This window comes from Colias croceus, chromosome 7 (genome assembly GCF_905220415.1).
Source record: "Colias croceus chromosome 7, ilColCroc2.1".
In the NCBI taxonomy this organism is placed as follows: Eukaryota; Metazoa; Arthropoda; class Insecta; order Lepidoptera; family Pieridae; genus Colias; species Colias croceus.
The window spans coordinates 11,551,307-11,572,053 of NC_059543.1; the positions used below are offsets into that span (position 1 = coordinate 11,551,307).

A 20,747-nucleotide genomic window follows, 5' to 3' on the forward strand; every position below is an offset into this window, starting at 1 on the left:
TCTTCCAAGCAACCAAAAAATAAAAGCAGAAAGTTAATACAATTACAAAATTGGGAAGATAGTGTACACAGAAACAAAAAAAGAAGACAACATATCAGCGTAATAGGTTAAAAGGAAAAAAGATAACAATAATTACAAAAAAAAAAAACACACATAAATTGAGGCAAAGATAATAAAAACAAAACACACACACACATCCCTCCCATCCCTTACTACTTAAAAAATAAAAATTCAAAGTTATTTTTTAAGTAGTAAGGGATACGGGGATCAAATAGTATCGAGTACAGGAGCGAAAGGACATGGGCCTTACGGCGGTGGCGGATGGGTAACCATTTTAACTGCGACCGAAACGCTGTAACATGGTCATACTTCCTCAACCCAAAAACAAAACGTACAGCAAGGTTCTGCAAGCGCTCCATTTTATCGAGTTGCTCTTGGGTGAGGTTAGAAAAACACACGTCAGCATAATCCAGTATGGGCAGCATTAAGGACGGAGCCATAATCTTGGTGGGAATAGGCAAAAAGTTGCGCAACCTTCTCAGACTAGATGCAGTCCAAAATATTTTTTTGCTGATATTTTTTAGGTGGACAGACCATGACAGAGTCTCATCCATATGTAAACCTAAGTTCTTAACAGATTTCATGTAAGGCACAACAGTGCCATCAATATGGATAGGTGGTAAGGTAGTCCAGTTGATTCTGGCCACCAGACTCTGACTACCGATAATGATGGCTTGTGATTTTAATGGATTTAACTTGAGACCATAACATCCACTCCAATCAGATACCTTACTAAGATTATCATTAATATCATTAATTGCAGTATTAATATCAATTAAAGGCGACTGTGTATATATTTGAAGGTCATCTGCATAAAGATGATACAGGGAAGTTAGATGGGGAGTTAAAAAGTTAATAAATATAGCAAACAAAATTGGAGAGAGCACGCCTCCTTGTGGGACGCCAGCGGATATATTGCGCCAGGTCGAAAAAGAATTGTCAACAAGAACACGTTGCTGAATGCTGACGATCAGCCAAGTAGCTCTGAAACCATCCAAGAACATCGGGAGATAAGTTTATTGACCGAAGCATGCCTAATAATAAGTCAAAATCCACAGTATTGAAGGCATTACTAAAATCTAAGAGCACAAGAACTGTGAGCAACTTGTGGTCCATACCCCAGCGTATATCGTCTGTAATTTTAAGAATCTATTGTGTCTGGGACCGATCGGACCGCTTGGGGCTCAATGGGTCAAGGTTTATTTACCTTTTTAATTACTTTAAAACTGTTAATAACATAAAACTATAAATTGATTCATGTTAGATCACACTAACATAAAACATTGGTTCAAAACGCTCTAATTTCTATAGCTATATGCTCCGCTTAGTTTGGTAGTAAATGAAATTGACTGAAATTTCCGAGAATAGGGTATATAGGGCGCTTCCTGATTATACCTACCACCCCATTATTCGGTTCAAATATGCACTACGAATATCAATTTGACGTAATACTATTTTAACTGGCAGATATAAAGAATAGAGTATGAATAGAATAGTTTTATTAGATAATATTTATCAATAATTTAATGAAGCATTTGAATGCTATAAAACTAAAAATTCGTTATATTATCTTGTTCGACCTCAATAATTAAATAGTAAACAGGTTTTCGTTTATATATTTTATTAGTTAAATTTGAATGAACAATGTCATACAAAAACATTTCAAACAGCGCATCCGTCAATTTCAAATAGATTCAAATCAGTTGAACAGATTAATCGATATAATATAACAATTAATAGCTACACGAAACGCGATAAAACATAGTCGGAGTTACATCAATTGCAGAGCGACGATCATTAATTCAATGCTGAATGCTCAAAGACGAGCTCTACGTACTTATATTGGTTTTCAATTATTTACCTGACGAAGATTTTATTGTAAAGTCCAATAAATTACTGTATTGTTAACTATTGAATACAAACTGGAACGCTGCATAGCGTGTTGGGTAATACGTAGTTAGCTACTAATCTATTTTCTATACCTACGAAATACAGCTTTTTGTGTGAAGTAACATACAGAAACTATTCTCACAAATTTCAGTATAATGATAATTATAGAACTAACACTTAATTTGGACTTGGAAAGGACTTGTACATAGTAATTTATTAGATTTAAGTCAAAGCGGGCGAAACCGCGGGCGGAAAGCTAGTATTATATAAAAAGCAATCCTTATGTCTCAATTTTGCATTATTTATATGTTAATCACTTAATTACGATATATCATTTGTACTATTCCTCATATAACCTACTAGCGGTCCGCCCCGGCTTCGCCCGTGGTACATATTTCACAATAAAAGGTAGCCTATGTTCTTTCACAGGGTCTAAAGAATTTCATCAAAATCGGTCCAGTAGTTTATGCATGAAAACCATACATACATACATACATAATTACAAACCTTTCCTCTTTATAATATTAGTATAGACAACGGGCTATATTTAACTGTAAAAGCTACATTTTATTGCAAAAGCTTGAAAATACTCGTAGGTAATACTTTAAACGAAACAACGTATCAAATAAAGTCGATATTCAATTACAATAAAAACAATAATAGAAAGTGAACAGTTGGTATTTTTCTCTAAATAGAACAAATATTTCATATGGGATTATCATTAAATTTCACAATGATAGCAATTTAATCTGAGCTTAAGCTAACGGCTAGCGTTGGAATTTTGTTATGAATTATATTCTAACCTTTTACCTAATGTGTTGTTTGTTGCTTTACAATTGTAATGTGTTTTAACTGAATATCCAATTTGATGCTTTACATTTAGGGCTAAATTATTATTCATGCGTTTTTATGGTCTAAGATGAGTGGAGATTAATTAACTATCGATTCTAGTGTACATCAAATTTGTTTCATTAATTGAGTAGATATGTAGCCATAATTAACAAAAAAAAAAAAAAAAAAACATACGAATAAGTAAAAATAATAAATATAGAAACTTTCTCTTATCAAAGTAAATATTTGAATATCGACTATCCAAACGACATAATATTAATAAATTCAACACAAATCATTTTTTAATTTTTAACCTAAAACACTCACCTATAAAACGAATTCAACAAAAGCACATTAAACAAAAATTGCTTACAAAGCTGAAAATCGGTTGACCAACAGTCCGAGATCTAATTATTAGGTAACCATTGTGAAGCCAGCACAATGCGAGCATTAGCACTAACAATGGTCTCGGCAAAAAGCCGTCTTTGTGTCTCTGAGTAAGAAATGCGCGTATAATGCGCTTATCGAATCTCTAGCTACCTATATATTTTCTGTTACTTGTCTTTTAATAATCAGGTGAGGTCATTTTGTAAAAGCTTTTGTCATCGGTGTAAGATGTATTTGTAGCATAATATTATTATAACGCTATCTACACTAATATTATAAAGAGGAAAACTTTGTTTGTTTGTTTGTTTGATTGTAATGAATAGGCTCATAAACTACTCGACTGATTTTGATGAAATTTGGCACAGACAATCTTTAGACCCTGAGAAAAAACATAGGCTACCTTTTATTGCGAAATATGTACCACGGGCGAAGCCGGGGCGGACCGCTAGTACTTTATAAAAACCTAACTTACGAAGAATAAGTATATTATAATATGTTCTTAGATAATAATTTAACTAGTAAATGAAATGAGTTAGAGAAGCAAATTAAATATTTGGATTTTACAGAAGTACAAAATAAAATCAAGTAAACAAATTCAACCACATAAAAATACTTATATATATTAAAGTAAAATCAAATTACGTTATTGCCTGAATTTCATTCAGATCTCTCTTTTATACCATTGTTGTATAATACAAACGAATTGTTAATTATTTGTGGTTATTATTTTGTTCATTTAAATTCAAACAATGAAATTTTTATTCACGAAGCAAATAGAATAATGTTGATGAATGGTAAAGCTATTTTGGGATACGATTGGCTTTTGGCAGCAATATACCTAATGTGATTAAAATACTGCAAACTATATTTCCGCCCGCGGCTTCGACCGCGTTTTCAAAGAAAACTAGGCATAGTTCCCGTTCCTGTGGGATTTATACCCTTATAGAAAAAACCGAGATAATAGGTAACCTGTCTTATTCTGGGCTTCAGCTACCTACATACCAAATTTCATTGTAATCGGTTCAGTAGTTTTTACGTGAAACAATCACAAACATTCCATCCATTCATCTATTCATACATCTTCAGAAACTTTGTATTTATAATACCAGTAGGACATTTTGAGATACTAGAAAAAATATTTTTGAATATCGATTTTAACAATTACATTATTTTTTCCTAACTAATGAGCTAAATATACTTACGTTGTAATGTAAATCAGAGGTTAGGATAAAAGCCGAGCCAAGAATAAAAAGTAAAAATTATTCGTCCTTCTCTATCCTAGTCGCGACCTTTAACTTATCAGACTCGCAATTATTTTAACAAGTTCATTTTCACGGTGAAATTAGCTTTGAAGATTAAAAACGTTATCCAATTTAAAAATCATAATAGTTTCTATGGAAACAACCTCGAAACCAACTTGAAACTATCTTTTTTAAAATGCCTAATCCCGTTGCGAATATTATAATCGATTTAGCTCAAACCGCGATATAATTTAAGTATTTGCTCCTTTCAAGAGACCATAAATTTGCTGATCATATCAGAAAATTACCAAAAGACCATTCAAAGAAGCCATTTATTCGTTTTAAAACTGGGATAGAAAAAGTTAATATTGTTACTTCATAAATCAAGGCGTAATGGGCGATATCCACCGCTAAATTAAACCGCTCTTAGTCATAAATCAGAAATGGTAGTTTAAAGAGCACTTATCGTCCAAGATGGACGTTGAAATTATTCATGGAAGAATTTTTAAGACTTAACTTTTGCGATAGTTGTACAAGTGAGACATTATTTTTGATTATATCCTGCAAAGACAGCTCTGTTTAAAACCATAGAATTTTTGTATGTGTTCATAATATTATGTTTATATTAGCTGCCTGTTTTTGCTTAGGCGGTTTCATTAAATCATAAGCTCGCAATGATTGGAACATTATTTTAATATCATTTTTAAAATTAAATACATTAATATCATGAAATAAGTTTTGTTTTTCTAAAATTGTCCAATATTTCTATGATAAATAATTCCTCCCAAAAGGAACGGTTCCCCGCCTATTTCATTATTATAATACCCACGCGAAAATGAGACATCAATCAACATCAAATCACCCTTATACTACCCACCTTAATTACTTCTCTCCTATCCTCCATGATAATAAGAACACAAAGAAAAAGCTTTAAACATATTAACTCTCATAAAAATAAAAATAATATAATAACGTAACATTCCTCATTCTCTACACAATATATTTACTTCCAAAGCAAGCATAAACAAATATGAATGCTAGATGATTTCTAACGTGGATTCAAACAACGTATTAGATGTCTACACGTAAATAAAAAGAAAATCAATTCCCATCATGCTAAGTCTCACGAGAGCTTATTTAAGTATGGGAAATTATTTCTGCTGGCTGTACCTGGGTTTGACAGCCGGTGCAATGTTAGTCGGGTTTATTGGAGTGGAATTATATTACAAATAGATGAGATATCAATGCAAATTGTATTGTAATTGTAGGTTATGCGATTAGATGATTAGGACGTTGGTTAATTCGGTGAAGGAGAAATAAAATTGGTAATATGTTTTTGGTTTTTGATATGAAATCTTACAATAATTAAATAAAAGATGTACTTAGATGTTGCGGGATATTTTTGTTAGTTTTGTGAATGAATGTATGAAATAACTAATTTGTATTATTGTTCGTCAATATTATCGAATCTTTGTTTTCTATGTCGACGGCGCTGGCTCGCGGTAAATCTCTAAAGAGATTATGTTTGCGCCAGTTTAATTTAATTTATAATGAATTGTATTATTGTAGTATGTAAATAAATAAAATATTTGATGTTTTAGTTCTTTTCTTATAACAATTTATGTTAATCGTTTAAAAATGTGATGTTAAATTTAGTAAATCATATAACTACGAAATGAATGTGCTAATATGATACATAGTTACAAAGAACGGGATATATAGAGAACTAGCACAAGTATATAAAAGTATACTAAAATAATATTGGAGACAGTCTCGTTCCATAAACATGACAATGTACAAGGTGCAACAAACAACTGTCTTTGTAAGCTTTAAATGATCTGTAAAACTCGACAATTGTATTCACCTCGAGTTCTTTAAACTTATTTCCAGTTGCAGTTACTGTGAAATTGCTCTACACAATATTCGAACTTCAAACTTTTAAAAATGCTTTCATATTCGAAAGTCTTTCATTTTTGAAAGTCTTTGAATGGAGTTCTTTGATTAAAACGAAAGTGCTTCCATTGGATCCGATTGAATATTCATTCGCATTGAAGATTGGTACGCGGATGTTCATGAAAGACCTCTTGTTTGGGTCGGTTTGATTTGAAGGCGCTGTTCGTAACACAATAATAATATGATAAACCGAACGAACACCGATATTTCACAAGCCTAACGAAGAGGAACAAGAACATTGGATTAACGTTGTTATTAAACTTCCGAGGTTTTAGTGGAATCTGGTTACTACATCGTAGAGCTTTCATATGTATAATTAAGCACGCCGTAAAACAATTTACTGGTTAAGCAACGTAGCGCGCGGTTGATCGCTAGATGGGAGACTGCTTGAGAACGTCCTTGTTTTTGAATTTTATTTATGCTGTAATCAAAAGTAGAACAATTTCCAGGTAATAATATTGTACAAAAGCCGCATTTGTTGTGTTTTTAATTTAATAATTGAACCGTTCAAAATGTCTGTTAAATGTACATAAAAATTACCTATATGATAAAAAAATGTTGAGTGGTTTTATGAAACCACGGTAAAAGTGAAACTGTTCGAACGGTTCCGAACACTGCTTTGTGTAGCGCATGTCGCGTGCCGAGTAGGTATACCTACTCGGCAGCCGCGATACACGCGACATGCGCTACACAGACCAAAAAGTTTGAGACGATGTAATAAAAGTTTCACTTTAAAAATTATATATTCTTACCTACTAATCGACTAATATTGAGTCGTGAATTATTGCAATAAGCGTTTTAATGCAAGTGCCTCTTTTTTCTTTATTAATGATTAATCTCTTTACTACCTTTCATGCATTACATAATTCAAACTATTCAAACGCCATATAAAAATGGCCACCTAGTATGATTCCAGATAATCCTATATTGCACTGCATCTGTTCCAAATCGAATAAAATATCTACTAAATCTTTATTGAAATCACTCATAATATTCTTCAAAAGTCTATCCCAGCTAAGACAAAGGTTTCCATTACACGGATCAGCAGATGGAAAAATAGAATAATATTGATCAATAGAAACATAATATCCGACGGTAAGATAACGTTCTATTGTAACCCGGATTGTATTCTTGCGGCTTATAAAATAACTAGCTTTCCACCCGTGGCTTTGCTCGCGTTATTATTGAAAAACTGCAAAGTCCCCGTCAACATGGTATTTGATAAAACCTATCCTATGTGTTAATCCAAGTTAACCTCAATATGTGTGCTTAGTTTCATTGTATTCGGTTCAGTATTTGCGTGAAAGAGTAACAAACCCACACATACATATCCTCACAAACTTTCGCATTTATAATATTAGTAATAATTAGTATATGATAGGATAGATATTGGAAATCGTACATAAACCAGTGGAACGAATTTTGGGAATAAACCACTTATAATTTAGTCAAAGCGTCAGATCTGTTTAAATCTACGATGATAAAATATTTCGATTGCGTGTTTGTGTTAATTTATTGTAACGTAAAATAGATTTCATTTAATAGAATTATTGTTTCAATAATATTAGGCGTATGGATTTTACTGTATGATCCTAATAAGAATCTGATAATGAGTCTGTCCGTGACCTCGTCAGAGAAAATAATAAATAAATTGCTTTAAACATCCGTCCTGTATAATAGCTATTTTATATAACCTTAAATTAAAGATTCAATATTCGAATATCAGTTTCCTTTTTCATATATTTAAGGAAGCAATAAAAAAACATAATATATCAAATTATAAACAAAACAACCTTTTCTGGAATTTCCTATCAGAAAACCTAAATAAAGGGTTCGAGAGATTTTTTAAACACGCTCAGTAGATACTATAAATATACCTAATATTTTCTAAAGTTAAGTACTAATTATTATAATTTTATCCATAACTTAGCTATTGTATTGATTCAAACTCAAAACTCAAACTCAAAAAGCGCTGGCAATATTTCACCATTTCGCCAAAAATATATCTATATATATATATATATAGGTACGCAAAAAGGTTTTTTATTCTTCGCTGCTCTTAAAAATACTAAAAAATAGCAACGTAATAATATTCTAGTTTTCCACGCAGCAAAATTCATGAATGATACCATTGTGGTGATATTTTTTTAAACTCCAGATACAGGAAAGATTTTTGCCTGTAAAAATATACGAATAAAAACCCACGGTCCGACACCCTGGCTCTTTTTGCGTTCATTCCCGTTTGTTTTTCTAACAACAAAACCTTTGTTATTTTATATTAACTTTTCATTTTGTTATAATTATCAAAAAGTTTTAGAGAGCTACTAGCGGTCCGCCCCGGCTTCGCCCGTGGTACATATTAACGTTTTCTCTACATAAGAACCATCCTCGTACTTCAAGGAATATAATAAAAAAAGAATTATCGAAATCGGTTCAGCCGTTCTCGAGTTATGGAATTACAACGAAAAGTGGCATTGATTTTTATATATTAAGATTATGTACATTATAATATAAATAGAATGTTTTGACTACAACTATATTATTAATTTAAAATATACCTACCTACAGAAAAAAAATGTGTGCGTGTACTAGTGTATACACGTAAGAAGTGAAACTTCTTTATGATCTTATTTTTCAAAAAATAATTATCTATATGCAAGGCGGGGCAATGCATGGCGCCCAACGGAAAAATGTCACGCGTAACGAAAAAATGTTACACTAAATCTTTTTCCAACCCCGATAAAGAAGTTTCACTTTAATAATACGTTCACGATCAGCTCATTTCGCATTTAATAAATTCCTATTAATAAAAAGTATAAGTATAACATTGTTGTTCGCTCAATTTTAAAGGATAGATAATTAGATATACAAATAAGCTAAGTATAATTCAGTATTGTTCTAAATTATGTTACCTCTGCATTTCAGGCATTCGAGCAGAATGTATTCAACAGGAAAATGATTTGATTCATCGAATTGCAAATGCCCGAAATGCCATGAAATATAATTTAATACGCATATAGTGGATATCTGCGTACATAAACATATTAGTTTAACGCGAACGCTAATAAGTAGTATTTCTAAAAAGAATTTAATTTATGTCTATTGGAAATTAGTGTATAAGCTGTGTTTTAATAGGTATGGAAAGCTAAGATTGGCATTAACATAAATATCAAATAAAAGTGGTCCTAGTAATCTTCCTTGAACAACACCGTAATTGATTGAAAGGAGCGACGTGCTAAGTTCGCAAATGAACGCGCTCTTCGAAATAAAAATGTTTAGTAAATCTTTATCGCAGATATAATATATTTCATTGTACCGCTTATTTAAATTACTTATTATTAAATAAATACAATGAAGCTAATGAAGATTTGTGTAGGATTAAAGTCGGTCACTTAATGCAATAGGTATACCTTGATGGATTCTGGATGTCGTTAATACACGATCAAATTAAAGCTAAATTATCCTGATCACATAACTTAAGAATTTGTTGTCTGTTGTTTGTACATAGAAGAATATGAATAATATTGTCTTCTCAAATTGCAAATTCTTATAAATTCAATTGTTTGAAATTTCGAGAATTCCAATATTTCTCGATCTGTATGAAATTATATTTTCCTTTGAAATGACTGTCCGGAAATATCAAATTAACAGAAATCTCATTTTATCTTTTTATGATTAATATTCACTCATTCCAATAAAATAAAAATAAATACGAAAATTTGTGCGTATGTATGAATGTTTGTTAAGATTGCACGAAAAAAATGGAACGGATTCGGATGAAACTTATTTCATCAAATCAGTCTGCTCTTTAAATCAGTCAATAAATATATATTAGGAATGTTGTTATATTCCCAATTCCTAATAAAACGTACCAATAATAAAAACGTACCAAAATACCGTAATAAATAAATCTCCAAAAGTGTGTTCTAGCTAACCTAATTAGTAATAACTTAATAAGCTAGCTCAAGGTCTCAACCCAGCTTTGGTTACGGGTCTAAGATTCATATTAACAATGCCCATTCCCCGGAGGGACTGATATATTCAGCACTATATAATTTTGTAACCTTAATAAATATTGATGTTATAATTACTAAGGAGTCTGCGACGTAGGTTTAGCTTGAGTATCTAACATTTAATTCATACGAAATTTGACCTGAATTATATGAATAATATAATTAAATTATACGTCATGTTAAGTAGTGTTAAGTATATAACATGTAACAAGTAAATTTATATACGATTGTTTGTCTTTGTACAGTTACCTGAGGGCTGAGAGATAATGTAAAGCTATAATAGTAATCAACAATTAAAAATCCTACTTAGGTACCTACATTGTATTTTCAATATTCATCGTACTGTGATCGTTACCATTAGATAAAGGAATAATAATGAATTTTTGAGATTATATTATTATTTTCCTTTATTTAAATCGTCATTAAAATTGACTCTATCTACATAACGATATTTTTATAAAAACGGATCAAGATAAGATTTTTTTTTAACTCAGTCTTATACAAGTAGGTAAGTGCCGATCACACCACCAGGCTTTAATAATAAATCCGTATTCTATACCCTCTTTTATTGAAATAATTTAATATAGGTACTGTATAAGAGCGAGTCAATGAAATGAACAATAATATTCTCAAACATCGTCAGCATTTCAGTGTATTGGCTTTTATTCGCCACGTCAGCAAATACCGGGCTTGTCAGACCCTATTCGGAAATTCTCTTATGACAAATATTTTACACAAAATCTGCTCATGTAAGACAAAGGAATTTTTAAATTATTTGATTGAATCTTTGAGAATGTGTGGAATTTTTTAAATAAAAGTTGTAACGTGTAATAATCTAAATGATTTAGAAATTGATGATTTTTGTACGGATTTTAAACACGATTTAATCATTACGTCATTATGTCTGCAGGTAGGTATGTATCAGTCTCCGTGACCACGCTCGCTGTAAAGTGTTTGAAACGTCGGGAAAATAATACAATGAATAAATTGCATTTAAAATCCGTTAAAAAATCTTTAATTTCTAAATGTATAATACTCGCGTAAAATTAAACACTAGTAAATACTAAATGATTTAGTTTTTAATATTGAAAGAACTTTCAATTCCATAATACAGTTTCCATTACTTAATCACTTTTTTCTTTTATTGCCTAATTAATAATTATTCAGAAGTATGTTTCGATAAAACCTAATCGAAATATATAATATATATTGCATAATATGTTATCAAAACAAAACCACGGTCCAAAAGCATGTACCAAATTGCCAATAAAAGTTTCAAATCCCGGCAAGACGAAAATCTGTACACAGACGCAAATACACGAAAACTTTTATCCCTTTTATTTTTATGTTATTAGAGCGAAATGACAATAGTAATAACTGAATACAAAGCAGTTTGCTCAGTGGTCAAATACGTTTCTGTAATTCGTGGGAACAATCCGCAAACATAACAATCCCTAGGCATTATTCCGAACTTGATTTCGAGGAGCGAGCTCCAAGTTTTCTCAAACAAATGTAGGTTACATTTACAAGCACTTATATTTTATGCAGAATCAGCATTGTGACTGTACCTATGTTATTTCATGTGCTTGATGCTGAATAGTATTACAGGAATTGTAATAATAGAAGTGCTCACCGAATTTTGTTTACTGCAGCTAATCTCAATTGAGACTAGCCTAAGATATTATATTACGGTAAAGATCTATTGTGTTGGATGGATTTCATGTTAAGTGTCATCGGAGATCGAACGGACAACCTCTCGACCTAACCTAACCTAGCTCTAACCTAACCTGAGCTCCTAGCGCTCAAAAGAGCAGTAGATATAGCCTGCAAGAGCGGAGCGACAAAGGTTGGTGTCCTCAGCGACTCCAGATCGGCGCTCCAGGCGGTCACCCTGAGTTCCCCTCATCCTCTGGCGGTGCAAACACGGGCGGCCCTCCGAAAAGCTGCATTGCAGAGGCGGAAGGTCTCCCTGTTTTGGATTAAGGCGCACGCAGGGCTGAAGGGGAACGAACGGGCAGACGAGTTAGCCAAGGGGGCCGCTCTGGGGTTGAGGAGGAAACCGGATTACGATCTGTGTCCTGTTTCATTCGTCAAGCGTATCTTGAGACAAGATACGATCAGCGAATGGGATAGGAGATACGACGTAGGAGGAACGGCCGGAGTCACGAAGCTCTTTTTCCCAAGCGCTGCTGCTGCATACAAGGTAGTCGGGAAATTAGACATCACACACCACACCACACAAGTACTGACTGGTCATGGTGGATTCGCCTTCTATTTGAACAGATTCAAGCTGAAGGAGAATCCGTCATGTCTATGTCAGCCCGGAGTAGAGGAGAGGGTTCCTCACCTGTTACTCGAGTGCCCAATTTTTGCAAGCAATAGATATGCTATTGAGCAAAAATTGGGCATGGCGATGACGGGTGAGAATCTGCCTTCCGCCCTGGGGGACAAGTGTAGGGATGCGTTCTTGCAATATTGTAAGCATATTGTAGTCGTAGTTAACCAAAGAAATAAGTAGTGTGTGATATTAGTTTAACTGTGATATAGGATTAAGTTGAGTGTTTTTGTGCCGTGTTTTTATTAAATTTTTACTTAATAATTTTGTATATTTTATATTGTAATTTAATTTAAGCTCTTATAATTTTAATTGTACTTATTTATATTTATATTATGTGAGTAACCAGTATGTTAATATTTCTAAAAATTGAAAAAAAAAAAAAAAAAGCAAGAAATGTCTCTGGACTATAATCCAGAGGTGGCGCGAACACCCTGTGATGACGGGTGCCTTTAAAAAAAAAAAAAAAAAAGACCTAACCTAACCCGTATACCGATTGTTAATTATTAATATTTTAGAGTCAATAGATAAATTTGCAATTAAGCATAAACATCTGATCAATTCAAATATATTTAATGCATTTAAAATGTATTTATCGATCTAAAATATTTACTCAGATGTCATAGTAATTAGTATTATAAGTAAAATTTTGAAATAAATATGAGAGAAAAGTTATAAAGAAGATCGACTAAAGTTTCGGGCTTTCAAGTAAAGTTAAAATATAGAAGCAATCAAAAATCTCATTCGATTCGCCACCCTCCTTAATTGCAAGTCAATATCTGCAAACTTAATTCAAAAGCCACGATTAAATTGAGTTAATAAATATAATATAAATGCTCTTTTGAAGCAATACCAAACAAATTAAATTACCAGAATTTTTCATTAATACTATACATTATAATCTTCATCATAGTATTATTATTAACTAGCTGCCCCGGCAAACGTTGCTCTGCCTTGTTCTTATATCACTTAAGGAAAGAAAAATAAAATATTATGTTATCCGATTCTCTACTCTATATGCATACAAAATTTCATGAGATTCAGTAAAGCCGTTTCGCCTTCATCCGCATCTTCAAACACCGCGATACGAGAATTTTATATATGTACTAATTATTATAGTCATTGTTTGACTGGATATTAAAAACAGGCACAGAAGTTGCTATGGCTGTAAATAAAATAATCTGCTAAATAAATATAAATGTCGGATAACTTATATAACTCTCCATAATTAATTATAATTAGGTGAAATAATATTAAATACTGACTCAGTGTGCACACCGTGCGCGGTCGATGGTAGTACCGAAACTATCCCATCGAGCTAACGACTCAAGGAATATAAAACATAGCATGGCCCGTAACTCCATGAATTCCATATAAATTCAATATCGACATTATAGTGTACACCATAGAGTACATTCTAATAGGAAGGTATAGCCACATAACAACTACGTTGTTGTAATTCTCTCACATAAGTATTCGTATTTGCGCACTCTTATAACTCCTCTATTACCACATAAGCTCAATTTGCTATTTGTATTTTTCCACCACACGCATATTCACACGATTTCAACCATAACCCATTACAAGAACCAGGAAGGGTCCACAGTTCAACCAGCATAAGTTGATGGATGGTTGATATAATATAGTATAGGCTCTTCGTTACACCGTAGGCGGCCCAGAAAGCCTTACGTGTTAAGGGTCTAATCAATTTTCGTAGATTATAATGTCAGCTCATTAACGTAGGAATGTATAGTTATAGCACAGAATACATAATAGTAGCTAAACGCTTGGCCCCGACCTATGAATTGTACAGGTAATAAACATATTTATTTATTAAGAAAAATCTAAACCACTTTCAAATTGTGTGTAAAATTTTAATAAAATCAAATTTTAATTGAAAAAAGAATCATTAAAATCGGTTCACTTAGTCGAAAGTTATGAGACAACAATCCAAAAAAAATACAGTCAAAACTTATTCCTTTTTTGAATTCAGTTGAAAATACCTAAAAACCAGAAGACAGATCGATCAATGATTGACGGGTATCAATTTTGAGGCAAGATTGATGTTTTGTGTGCAAACCAAGAAGCTTATATCTAATACACTGGAGATTGCACTATGACCATTGACTTGTCACAAGAAAATATAACCTTGAATGACGTCAGTGTTGTTTTTTGTCTCTTTCTGTGGGTGACCACACTGGTTTGTATATTCAGGATTTTTCGAAATAGAAAAAACTAAAAATCATGGTCTATAAATAATAAGGACATATATTTTTAACAGTATTAATTATATTATAATATTACTGGCCATACTTTATAGGTACATACAATTTTAATTGGTATAGAATGATAATTTTAAATAACTCTTGGCTACAAAGCCTGGATATGAACCGATATATAGCATTAACATCCTTTGTAAATAGAGGAAAGTTGTGTTTTGCATCAGATGCTGTTTACCAAATTGTAAGCTACTCAGATCTTCTTTTTAAACGCGTTGCTTCGACGGGTCAATTTCAAGCCAAAATCGTCAAAGAAAAACTGTTTATAATAAACGCCTTGCACAAATTTCAGCTAACTTTACAAAGTTTATTTTTCAAAAGGTATTTTTTTCTGGGTCGTAATCCTCAGTAATTTTACCCTTGATGGGCACATATTTTACTTTTTATTTTACTTTTTGGAAAGCTGAAATACCTAAAACAAAAAATATGAGGTAAGTTAAAAAAGTATAAATTTCAATGTAAAAACGAACAATCTTATATCTACATGTGAGTGCAATACCGATGTCGAGTGTTGTTTCATTACTAGTAAAAATCTTGAAAATGGTGTTCTAAATTTCATCATAATATTGTTATTACTTATTACAATATATTCTCTTCACTATCCATAAAAACTCGTCATCATGGTTACCTTACTTGTTAATTTTGTTTATTGAAAACTTGTTGAAAAATGATAAAGTATTAGGAAAATAACAAATTTAACATGACTGCTTTCTAAAATGATGCAAAATTTTACAATTTTTGCCATTGAAATGATTCTAAACAGGTAAATGCAGGAGTATTGAGGAATATTGTAAATAACGTAAATATACACTTGCCTGTGAAATTCTATGCCAGAATTTGGTGTCCAAACACTTCTGCAATTTTTCACAATGCAATACATTATTTATATTCGGAAAATATTTATTAAATACGCAACAATATTAACTTAAATATTCGAAGCGACGCAATTTTTTTGACACTTATGCCATATTGTCAAAGTGAGAGTTGCTACAATTTTATTATGGTAACTACCCATAATCAGGGAGTATCGCTTTTTAATAATTGGTCCAGATACTTATTTTATTTAGCATAAATAATAATTGTCTCATCCAACAATGCTTCTGAATGACGTTGTTGGCAATTTATCAACAAACTCATGTACAAAAACTAATCTTTTGCACAGAATATTACGGCATACATAGTAGCCTTGGGAAAACTTCGTATTAACAGTGGCAATACCAAGTTAGGTGTGAAAGTGATAAAACACAACAATTTTCTTGTTACACGTCAAATGTTCATACCGAAATCTCCAGTGTATAAGATATAAGCTTCTTGGTGCAAACACATATCGGAGAGATAGAATTTGGAGAAAACAAAACCTATCTACGAGTCTTTAATAAACTTCATACGATTTATTTCGTATAGTTATTCTTATATGAAATTTAAAATAAATTTTACTTATTTTTATAAAAATATAAACATTGATCGCTTTGATCTATTTGATTTTTCAAATCATTACATAGTATAAAACAAAGTCGCTTTCTCTGTCCCTATGTAGGTATGCTTAATGTTTAAAACTAAGCAACGAATTTTGATGCGATTTTTTAATATAACAGCTTATTAGGTTTAACCTCCTGAGACCCAGGATTTTTTTCTCTTTCTTTTGTAATAAAAATTAGCTGTATCTGTTCTAATGCAATTATAGATATTCAAAAAAATGGTAAAAAAAATCTTTCGTGGAAAACTTGGATTTTCTTTATGTCATGTATATATTACAGGGGGTCCCAGTTCCAAGTGTAATAAGTTTATGAAAATGAAGAAAAACTACATGTTTTTTTAGTTATTATATATTTTTAAACTTGAATCTAAATAGTTATTATTCTATCCATTGTTCTGTGTCTATTTTTTGTACCTTGGTTCATAGATAGGTATTTTTAAGGGTGAGAAACGACCAGTTCATGTATTTTGCACCGGCGTGGTGGTGTATTTATATTGTCACGTCCACCCCTAGGTCTTATTTCTAATCCATCCTCTCGGTCAGCCTCCCCATAAGCTTGGTCCACGTCATGTGCGTCCCCGAGATGGTCTGCCAACAACTGAACATGACATACATAGTGACGATTCTGTTCTGAAATGACTCATACTCATTGGACGAATGGAAGAAGAACCATGTTCTGGTATTTGGGCGGCTTCATCGGTATCATTTGGGGTATTACCTTCATCTCAAACATTTATTTATTCAATTAGACTTCTTCTAAAAGCAATTTTGAATCGTCACAACAGTATTAACATTTACCACCGATTCGGAAAGCAGTATCTATGGAGAAGAACCGGCAAGAAACTCCATAGGTCCATCATATAGGTCAATATTTGACTCATCCAGGTGTTGGTAGATCTCAGTATCTTATAATCCTTGGAAATTATAATAAAATCTGTAACATAAACTAAAGAATGTCATATAGGTAATACATGGGGCTCTAGTAACCAATACCAATTTGGCAAGAATTGAGACCAAATGTCTTACCAGTATGACATAAAAGAAAACATTAATATTTTTCACAAGTTTTAGATTTATCTTACAAAATAACTATTGCAGTTGCAGAAATAATATCTATTATCATTAGATATACAAAGATATACTGCAATATACGAATGGTTCCACTAGAAATATAAGATTACTGACCACGTGTTTGCCGTCGCACAGCCACCGTCAACTTCGAAATGAGAATACTTCAAATCACTGTCACTTATAAAACCAAAAACCGTTTAGTATAGTGGATGACATACCACTACATCGATTTGAGGTATTATTCGCGCATATACGCAAAAGATGGCGTTGAAATATTTTTTTATTGTTTATGTAATATATATATGACCGCAGGCCCCAGGAGGTTAAGACAAAGCGGACGAAGCCGCGGGTGGAAAACTAGTAATTATTTAGCATAATAATTAAGCTAAAAGACGTAATTATTATTTATAAGTTGTATCTTTTGGTCAGCTTATTAATTAGGTAATTATATATTTATCACGTGTATAATAAATTTGTAACGTTCTAATAATATTACAGTTGAGATAACTTAATAAGGTATGTCTGAAATAACTTTTTGTTATTTCATTATTATCATCTAATTTACATTATAATATACATAGCTATCAAGGAATATACTCTTTAAAAATGGCCCTAACTTTTTCGTTTTCATTTTATAAGAGAAGGCAAATAAAGAAACAAATCTTCTGAAAATAAGTGCAAATAACTGCGAAAAATAAAAAAGCGATTGGTAACGCTGCGCCAGTATAACATTATCTACGCCTAAATCTGTTAAGGAACATGTTTCTAATAGATGTTTGATGCCAGCCAGTAATATTTTAATGTAGGTATATGTGTAATGTGTAGCGTTTCCAAGAAATTTAATCTCATAAGGAATATTTTTCCTATAGATCAACCGTCATAATCTACAGCCGTCCCTGTCCTCACAGAACTTTCAATATCTCTGGAAAAATAACCAATACATTTCTATGAATGTTAGGAAGGGTTCCGATGAAATTTGACCCCCACCCTATATGCCCTACGGTACCTTACAAGTAGGGCAAAGTTATCGAACAAAACTTGTAGGAATTGTCCCATCGCGATCCGAATGTCTTAGGGTCCGTAATATTATTGCGTTATGCGTAAGATGTGACATTGTATTATATTTTACTGAAGCCAAAGTGTTTTTTATGAGTTATGTGATAGCGATATCTCGTATTGATTTATTGCTTTTATTATGATCTTACGTTTCATATGAAAGATATTGCATATTTGCCTATTGTGCGAAATGGTATGAAAATTCTTCTTTTTATTGTTATTAAATGCCTCTCTTTGTGTGCTAGTAAAAGACTCATTCACTGGATATAAGGATTTCTCATTGAAAAAAATAAAAGTATTGTTTGTACTTAAATGAATAAATGCCGTATTTATAACGCATATATAAAGCACCTAGCGTAACTTCTACAACTACTAGGTATTCTATCAAATACAATTATTAATATATAATATTATGTAAATGTACACTTTATGTTGAATTGTAGAAGGATATTGATACTGTAATATTACGTCTTTTAAATACATAGTTTTTACCTCATTAACGAATCCATGAAAAAATATTATTAATCCAGCATCGTTAAAACTATTTATTTCGTATTTTGTTTCATACATTGAATAATATTGTATATAAAACCTTACAGTTTACACTGAAACCTTTTATGACAACCAATAGATATACTTAGATTTATCTAAGCTTTAAATATCATAGGTATAATATTTTTAGCTTTGTTTTCAAATTATTTATTATAGGTCTACCAGAATCTGATGGCATATTTATATTTAAGAAATAAAAGATTTTCATGTGGCAACTTATTTGACAACTATCAAATTGGTTGTCAAATTATTTGTCTTTTTTGCAATAATTGATGAATAATTTTTAGGATTTTGCCTAAAAATTCTTCGTAAATGTCGAAAAAACCGCTCCGATCACAAGCAAGAGGTGTTGTTTATAATGTGTATAGAAAAACATTCGATGAAGAAGGGTCAAACACATCACAATTTTCAATTTTGAAGATTTTATTGGTAAATTGGACTTACCCGTTTTGATACTTTAAATTAAAAAAGATTATAAGTAATATTTAGGTGACTATAATATTGTTTGTTGATTAGAATATAATTTTATGAAACTTATTAAAGGAGTTTCCAATACGGCTATTCGTCAAGTCCAAGCTGTCCAAGTCAATTTTTTTATGTGTCTATAAGTAATAATTTTTTTATGCTTTCGAAAATAAACATAGTTTTATTTTATTTTTATTTTATTTTATTAAAAATTATAAGCAGTTTTGATCTACATTAACATTATATCGATATTTTCACATGGCATACTGGTAATGAATATACAAATATAGGTATGTGTAAATAATAATATGTATTACCTGTATAAAAGTAATAATATGTATAATTGTATATTATACATGTAAGTATGTACCTATATAATAGTAAGCGGATATCTCATTATTAAGTACAGTATTGTCCACTTATGTAATGTGACTAATGATATTGAGGACAAAATAAAAAATAAGCAGTATCAAGATCGTTCAGTCCATTTTCCCCAGGGTTGCACACTCAAAATTTTGATTTCCCTAATTGCCATCAGATTCTGGTTTACCTATAGTGAAAACTTACCAACAGAATCCGTACACCGGAACAACACTGAAACTCCAAGCAAAAGAACCAACGCTGAACGCGACCACATCATCACAAGTTTTAAATCACAAGAAACTAAAAATAAGTCACAATCAGTCTGGAAAAATCATTCAACACGAAGCGTATTCATAGAAAGCGGCCATATTTTTTTTCAATCCGAAAAGAAGCACGCAATTCGTATTTCGAATTTCGAACAGCGATGTTTTTTTTTGAAAAGCGCGGGAGTAATGGCCTTGCGCGGCGTTCCATTCGCAACTGTACGCGCTAACTTTCGGGACAAGGAGCGAAATGACCGCGCATGCGCGAACGAGCTCCTTCAAACTTATAATATGCGAGGAATCTTTTCATTGCCTCAACGGTTCCTAGTTGAATTATAGCTAGTCTTTTGACAATTTAAATTGAGCCAGTTTGACTGGAGGACATGTTTGGTATGAAAAATATTTAAACGTTCCATGTATTTGATTCCCTTTCATGCATTTATGTTTAGATTATATTGCTTCGCGACTCGTTTCAATGATACGAAACGTAAAATTTCAAATGCATAGCTTG

General features: G+C 31.8%; 1 protein-coding gene across 1 annotated transcript in view; it reads right to left on the reverse strand.

Moving 5' to 3' along the window:
* LOC123693316 (lachesin-like) overlaps window positions 1-20,454 on the reverse strand; it is a 60,582-nt gene extending 40,128 nt beyond the window's left edge. The window contains exon 1 of the mRNA XM_045638356.1: window positions 20,178-20,454. Within this exon, the coding sequence (XP_045494312.1) occupies window positions 20,178-20,250 (73 nt within the window). The 5' untranslated portion in view covers window positions 20,251-20,454. The remainder of the gene's footprint in view (window positions 1-20,177) is intronic.
* Window positions 20,455-20,747: the final 293 nt, after the last annotated feature.